Source organism: Chrysochloris asiatica, unplaced genomic scaffold (genome assembly GCF_000296735.1).
Source record: "Chrysochloris asiatica unplaced genomic scaffold, ChrAsi1.0 scaffold00064, whole genome shotgun sequence".
Lineage (NCBI taxonomy): Eukaryota > Metazoa > Chordata > Mammalia > Afrosoricida > Chrysochloridae > Chrysochloris > Chrysochloris asiatica.
In genome coordinates, this window is record NW_006408582.1 from 11,548,160 (window position 1) to 11,555,985 (window position 7,826).

At 43.9% G+C, this 7,826-nt stretch overlaps 1 protein-coding gene across 1 annotated transcript; it reads right to left on the reverse strand.

Moving 5' to 3' along the window:
* Window positions 1-1,304: 1,304 nt before the first annotated feature.
* NEFM (neurofilament, medium polypeptide) lies at window positions 1,305-5,904 on the reverse strand. Its single transcript, XM_006864379.1, has 3 exons — window positions 4,825-5,904; window positions 3,979-4,103; window positions 1,305-2,673 (listed from the first exon to the last, which is right to left on the reverse strand). Exons 1-3 carry the CDS (start codon window positions 5,902-5,904, stop codon window positions 1,305-1,307), a joined length of 2,574 nt encoding a protein of 857 aa, XP_006864441.1.
* Window positions 5,905-7,826: the final 1,922 nt, after the last annotated feature.

Consider the following 7,826-nt stretch of genomic DNA (forward strand, 5'->3'; position numbering starts at 1 on the left):
ACGAAAGGTTCAAACATCCACCAATAAAAGCAAGAATCAATGATGCAGATTTTGTGTGCCTGTGTGAGCTAGAACCAGGCATCTGAATCAATCTGTTGTTAGGTATGTAAATGATGTCAGCCCAGCTTCTACTGGTTGCATTATAATAAATACCACAAACTGTGTCCCAACTCCAAGGAGTGAGTTATGACTCCTTTGCTGTTCCTTTTGACGTTCTTTGAGTTCCAGTTTGGCACTGAAACATCAGGACTTCCAATACACTTATTGTATTATCTTACCTGAATTTATTTGGAAAATATAATTTTTAAGCCTTGGCATGATGTTTGGACTAAAAAAAAGACTTTGACACCTGAAAAAGTTTCAGCAATTATTTTTTCAGTGCAATAGTAACAAAAGTATAAGTCACTCATGGGAAGAGAGGGATTGAGAGCTGGCAGCTAGGAGGCAGACTTGCAGAATGTGTCCTTTGGTGGTGTAAATTATTATATATGCCTGAGTGTTTTTTTTTTTTTTTTTTTTTAAAGAGCTAAAATGAATAGAGAGAAATACTGTTAACTGATGATATGTGGAGGGGATTATAATCATTGTAATGAAACAAAGTATATGATTTGTTGAATGTAAAACTGATGATCTGCCCTGTAAACTTTCACTCAATTCACAATGAAACCTTAAAAAAAAAAAAAAAAAGAGTTAAAGTAACAGGAAAAAAAAAAAAAGTACAAGTGTCTTATAATCACCCAAATAATTTACTCTAGAGAAAGATTAAGGAGTGGAGATTTTACCTTGAAAATGACACCAAGCCGCTGATTATGTTTCCAATATGACCTTTATTGAGCATGTACTGCTGTGACGTTTAACATCAATCAACGAAATGTTGCGAACTGAGCATGTCAGCGAGGTTCTCCCATGAACAAAGTCCATTTTAAATGCACCAGTGAGGTAAACATAATAATTCATATATAGCTTTCTTAAGGCTAAGAAGAGTTCTGTGTTTCATTTATTATTTTTGGCTCAGTTGGTTCTTTGCATAATACATCTCAAGACATCCCGCCCCCCCCTTAAGTGCCCCCTTTCCAACAGCTGAGGAAATTGGCAAATTTCCTAGGTACATACAATATCATGCATTTGAATCCCCCAAAGACTGAGGATGGAGCACCCTGAGCTTGCATGCAGTTCCCTCATATTGCACAAAGTAAAATACAATGTCTGGAGCCCCATGGGAGAACCCGTTCTGTTTTGAAGCTGTCAATCACATGCATTTGGAAGTTGTCATATGGCTTAACCTTTTGCAATGGACTCAAACCTTAGTCACTCTGGGCAACTTCCTTTACTATGGCGTGTGAAGTGACCTTCTCTACCTTTTTAGTAGATACTAGTTTCTCTTCAAAGGTTTCCTCATGCTCTTCAACCTTTTGAGTGACCGTTACAGATTTAGTGATGTATTTGGTAGCACCATCTCCTCCCTCACTGGTGATTGTTTCTATCTTTTTGGTTACCACCACTTTGTCATCACTTTTATCACCCCCCTTCTTTTCATCAGCTGGGCTCAAGTCTAACCCATTTGTTACTACTCCTTTCTCCTCTTCACCCCCACTGCCTTTTTCCTTAGTTTCCTGCTCTTCTTCCTCTTTTCCTTCCACTTCCCCATTTATAGCTATGTCTTCCTTTGTGGATTCCTTTGATCCTTGGTCACTTCCTTCCTCCTCACTCCCTGCCTCCTCTTCTGCTTTCCCCTTCTCCTTCTGCTGTGGCTTCTCTTCCTCTTTGGCATCTTTCTCTAAGCTCACCTTTACTGATTTGATGATGGTAACTACCTCATCCACAATTTCTCCCTTTACTGGAAATTCAGCTTTCTTCTTCTCTGGTACTTCTTTTGGTTTCTCCTCCTTTTTTTCTACCTTTTCTTCTTTAGGAGTTTCCTTTACTTCTTTCTTTTCTTCCTTAACTTTCACTTCTTCCTCTTTCTGCTCACTTTTCCAAGCTCCAGCTTCTGCTTTTGGTTTCACCTCTTCAACAGGTGATTTTGGCACAGGAGACTTGGCTTTCTCTGGCTTTCCCACCTTGGCATCTGGCATTAGCTCCTCCTTGGCAGTCACTTCTTCACTCTTTTTCTCAGTTTTCTTTTCATCTTTGGCTTCATCTTCCTCTCCTTCACCTTCAGCCTCTGTTTCTCCTTCTTCTTCCTGCTCACCTTCCTCCTTTTCACTGGATCCTTCCTTTTCAGATCCTCCTTCTTCAGCTTGGTCTGATTTAGCACCCTCATCTTCTTCCTCTTCCTCTTCTTCCTCTTGGCCTTCTTCTTCTTCTCCTTTAATTTCAGGTGCAGTAGCTTTCACTGGAGACTTTTTGGTAGCTACAATTTCTCCTTCAGCTTCTTGTTCCTCTTCCTTTTCTGCTGCCTCGCCTTTTTCTGTCTCCTCTTTCATGGAAACTGCTAGTTCCTCTGCAATGGCTGTCAGGGCATCTTCCATTTCTGACTTCTCATCCTCTACTTTGGTTTCCTCTATGATCTCTTCCACAAATTTGTGTTGGACCTTTAGCTTGGGAGCCTCTATCTTGGCTTTCTGAATCTTACTAGATATTGTGACTGAGGGTTGTCGGTGTGTGTACAAAGGCCCAGTGATGCTTCCAGAAAATGTGCTAAATCTGGTCTCTTCACCTTCCAGGAGTTTTCTGAAGAAAATAATCAAAGAAGATAACTATAATTAACATTTCAATGAGTTTTTTAGCTTCCCAATTACATTGTGGGTCATTCAGTAGCCACCACTGAATAAATAGAATCACCTAAATAAATAAAAAAATTATAATAAACCAGTGTAATAACTGGTATCTTTTCATTCATATATTGTGCCACACTCAATGGCAGATTTTCTCTTATTGCCATCTAATTGCCTGCTGCAGTAACTAACCATGCCGGGTCACCAAGTTCGTAGCCCTGTAGTGTTCCATTTGGTGCAACATAAATATGTTAAAAAGCACCTAGAAAAATTTAGTAACCTTCTTGAATGTGTGGACTTTCAGAATGTCTATAAAAATATTTTCAAAGCAAATATAATTGCACAAAAATGTTTATACAACTATTAATATATGCCAGAGCTTTTACTATATAAAATTAAATAGGCATTAATAAGGATATGTGAAGTTATAAATTGGTCTGTGATTATAATCATAAAGTATATTCAATATATTTCTTCGGTTTTCCTGAGGACAGAGTTCTCTGAGTGCAATTTACTCTGTAATATTAAAATAACCTTATTGGTAGTACAAAGCTGTTTAATCAAACATCATTTTTTTACAATATAAATCTACAAAAGGTCAATCAATCAGTAGATTTATAAGCTCTCATTTTCCCAACTCTTACACACACACACACGTACACACACACTCTATCTATCTATCTATCTATCTATCTATCTATCTATCTATCTATCTAGACATATGATCTATACTTATAGTCTAGCATAATATGTCTAGATTATTTTATAGCTGTAAAAACAAATATATCTATATTGTATTTTATCAATATCTATTCTCAGCCAGATGATGGCAATAGTAAGCTATAATAGTAAAACAGAAAACTAGGATGTCCTGGTGCTTGTCCTTGACATAATAATAAAATTAAAAAGCTGAAACTACCAGATGAAATTCTGGTAAAACCAGAAATCAGGTTTAGATTTAAATATGTGGAAAACATTTGATCTAAAATATAATCTCCCCCCCACCCCTAGTTCACCACATTTTTCAACTAATATTCAGTCTTTTAAAATGGTAAGAAAAGTGGTAAAATCACTTAAGTTTGTAAAAGAATTTTAAACACAGTAAGTGTTTTAGAAGAATTCCTTTTAAATTAAGAAGGAAAACTAGACACTTGTTTAAGACTCCTACCACCTGCCTGCTTTGATGTAAAGAGTGAAGGTTGTGTCCCAACACCCTCTGCAGTGCGGTTAGTATTCTGGCTGTCTGCAGTGAGCACCGTACCTGTACGCAGCGATCTCGATATCCAGAGCCATCTTGACGTTGAGGAGATCCTGGTATTCTCGCAAATGACGGGCCATTTCCCATTTTGTGCCCCGCAGCTCATTTTCCAATTGCTGAATGGTGTCCTGAAACAGACACAGGGAATCTCCATAGACTCATCCTTCCAAATAGCAACTTCCTTCACTGTTTCTGTTTCTTAACTTGGCAGTTCCCTTCCCCTTCTACCTTTCCTTCTGCAACCTCCGTAAATCGCTCCCATACTTGAGAAAACATTTTGAATGAATTAAAAAAATAATGTAAGGGAAACAAACGAGATTAATAAAACAATAAGACATTTTCTGGGCGCATCACGCCTGAAGACCAGGAGACGGAGAACATATTTTCAAAGGAAGCAGACATGCAAGGGAGAAGCCCACTGTTTATTTAAGTCTTCCCTCTGAACCCTTTCAGCTGAAATCAATTTTAAAAGTTCTTTGGATCAATGCCAGAAAGGTAGAGAATATGTGTGCTTCTGCGAAATTTACACTAAAGTTGCTGCTTTATCAACTACCTGAATGTATACTTTCTGCTTTAAAACCCAAGAGTGCAAAACTAGAAATTACGATTTAGCAAAAGGTCATGACTCCTAGGCTGGTGGGGCAGTGGTGGTGGTGGTGGGGATTGTGGATGGGATGGGGAAAGGACAAGAACCTTTTGCTGTGCTAACGCTGGGTCTGCGGCGCGCCAGAGTTCTGGCGGACCGCCTCCAGGGTGCGCGGTGCGGTAGACTCCTGGGCGCGCGCTTGATTGTCGGGGACGCGCGGCGCTGTCGCTGGCGCAGTCTGGCCGCGCAGCCGCTGTTCCTACCTGGTAGCTGCTGAGGTCGTGGTTGTGGCGCTCCTCGATGTCGCTGAGCTGTCTCTCCAGTGACTCCTTGGTGCCGCGCACTGATTCGAGCTCGATGCTCTTGGACTGTAGCTGACGACGGTATTCAGCGATCTCCTCTTTGGCGGAGCGGATGGCCTCCTTGTTCTGCTCCGCCGCCTCTGTGAGCTTGGCGTAGCGACACTTAAACCATTCTTCTGCCTGGTGCATGTTCTGGTCGGAGTGGCACTCGAGTTGGGAGCGTATCTCCTTTAGCGCTGACGAGATGTCTGTCTTCAGGTAGTCTTTGCGCTCCACGGTGATGTGAGAAGCCTGGATCTGAGCCAACAGGTCGGCCACCTCCTCCTCGTGATTGCTCCTCAGGAAGGCCACTTCATCCTGTAACGACTGCACCTTTTTGTCCAACTCAACCTTGACCAGTGATGACTCCTCGATGTCTTTGCGCAGCGCGCGGATGGCAGCTTCGGTATCGTCTCGCAGCCGCGCCTCCTCCTCGAAACGTTCCTTCAGCCGGTGGATGTCCTCCTCCAAGTGATCGGAGTCCAGCTGTACCTGCGCCTTCTCGTGGTTCACCAGCTCGAGTGTGGCCCGCAACTCTCGGATCTCTTGATCGTACGCGTCGCCCAGCTGGGCGTGCGAGGCTTGCTTCTGCCTCAGCGCCTGGATCTCTGCCTCTATCTCCTTGTTCTGCTGTTCTAGGTAGTGTACCTTCTCTATGTAGCCCGCGAAGCGGTCATTCAGCCCCTGCAACTGCTCCTTCTCGTTGGAGCGGGACAGCTTGAAGTCGCCGCTGGGCCCAGAGCCGCCGTTGAGCAGGGACGAGGACTGGCTGAAGTCAAGGCTGCTCTCGGCGGAACTGAGCATGGCCGAGCTGTAGGCGAGGCGCGGGACAAGCGCGCTGCGCTTGTAGGAAGAGGACACGGTGCTGGGAGAACCACGGGACCACGACTGGGAGCGGAAACCGCTGGACGGAGAACCGCTCAGACGGCTGAAGCTTGAGCGGGTTTCGGTTATCCGCCGGTAGGCGGACGGGTTGCCCAGCGAGTCCAACGTGTAGCTCATCTTGGAGGCCTTGGGGTGTATGGCTGTCACAGCATTCTGCCGGCCTCTCCGCAGCCCCTTTATAGCCGCGGAGCTTGGTCCTGGGCCAGAGCCCCGCCCTGTGGAGGCGGCGGCCGAGGAGGCGGAGACTGCCGGCACTCCGGGATAGGGGGTGGGGGTGGGGGACAGAGACTTAGCAGTGATTCAGCGCCCACTGCACGTGGGCCCGTGCCGCATCGGACCCCGGACTTTGCTGCCCTAGCCCTCTTACAGTTCCATATCATTTGTCGCCCCGCATTCCATTCTTCACCTTCTGATTGCATTTTGTACTCTCGGTGCGACTATCCACCCAACGTCCTTCCTCCCTTTGTCTAGTCCCTCTTCCCGTCGCTACTCTTCTCCAGACCCCCTTATTCTTCCGTAGCCTGCAGCACTTTTCCTCACAGCTTTCTCGTCCTTTTGCACTTTCTCCGTTACTGTTTTTCCTTTACCCAGCTTCTGTGCTTCATCACTACCCTCTCTTATTGGCACTTCTTCCCACTTCTAAGCTTCTCGGTCTCACCCGAGCCCCTCAGCCCCCTTTTTCTGGGGTCTTTTTCTTCTTCTTCCCCTACTCCTCCAGCCTTTTTTATCCCTTCCCCCAACCCTCTTTTCCCCAAGCCTCCCTTCCCTGCCCCCACTCCTGGTTTTAAAACTGCAGGAGATGTGCAAAGAAGAGTTGGGCCTGGGGGGAGGGGGAAGGAGAAGACTGAGGAATGGTCCTCCTGAAAGCTTGGAAAAGGGGACAAAGAGGATAGCCGGGAGAGTTGTTTGTATTAAAAGTGGGATGTGGCGATAAATACCTTCTGCTTAACGTTTTGGGAACGACCGCACCTTCCACAGGGGCAGAAGGTAAGGAAGGAAGGAAGGGGCTTGTATACGCTATGGCGTCGGCAGCACCAAGGACAGCACCCAGGCCAGCGAGTCGCAAGATTCCTCTGTCCCGGGGTTGGGGCTGGTCAACCAGCTTTAAGTGGAAATCGGGCTGTGGGATGTCCTCCTTTTTAAGTACCCCACCCCCACCCCACCTCCCGTAGTTACTCTTAAAGGCTGTTTGTAGTGATTCTGTTTGTTTGCCGAGCCAAGCTGGGATCACAGTCTAAGACTTCTCTGCAATGCAGAGTTGGCACAATGAACAGAGTGCAGATTTGGAAAACAACCTGCATTCATTTCAATCAAATAGCAGAAATAATATACTTTAAGTCCAGTTTGAATTTCCTAACATACTATGAATGCAGGGAGTCAAGAGATATAGGATCAGACATTTGAAGGTCAAATATTCCTTGGAAACGAGAATCTGAAATCTGCTGAGATGAAAAAAAAACAGAAAAATATAGTTTATAAATTTGATCACTATTTTTCCATTGGTATTCCCTATATATAACTGCAGTGGGTGGGAAGGTGTCTGAATTTAAAACTTTCCAAAAAGATTCACCACAACTTGACTGAAATCAGATATTTTCCCTTCATCTTAAACTGTAATATAGTCACTCATTTAGATTTTAATGAATGATTTCAAATTGGTTTTCTATATCTTTAAATATGTTTATTTAGCAAAGCATCCCCACAAACTTTTTGCTTTCTGATGCACATCTAGCAGTTAACTTGTTCCTTTATCTTGGGTAGTGCTTTGAGAGTAATTCAGACTAAAATAATTCAGAATACTGCAAGAAAAAGTGAAGAACAGAATGCTTGGTTGTGTTTGCTGGGGCCACAGGCACAACAGACTGCATGTGAAATACATACTGTGGTTGAGAAGAAACCACTGTTTATGGAAAATAGACTGTGACTTAAACAGCTTCCTTTCACAGCGAGCTTTCTCTACTCTTTTGTGAACTGACAAGGTAATATTAGTCAGCAAGTAGTTATAAAAGACCTGGATTTCTGGTGACAGTTTGATTTCC

What these genes read in the sequence shown, in the direction of transcription:
- NEFM (XM_006864379.1), bottom strand. Translation starts at nt 5,904, where the DNA reads ATGAGCTACACGTTGGACTCGCTGGGCAACCCGTCCGCCTACCGGCGG. An exon ending in ACGACCTCAGCAGCTACCAG is followed by an intron (nt 4,104 to 4,824) that starts GTAGGAACAGCG and finishes TGTCTGTTTCAG; the next exon opens with GACACCATTCAGCAATTGGA. An exon ending in ATCGAGATCGCTGCGTACAG is followed by an intron (nt 2,674 to 3,978) that starts GTACGGTGCTCA and finishes TATTTTCTTCAG; the next exon opens with AAAACTCCTGGAAGGTGAAG.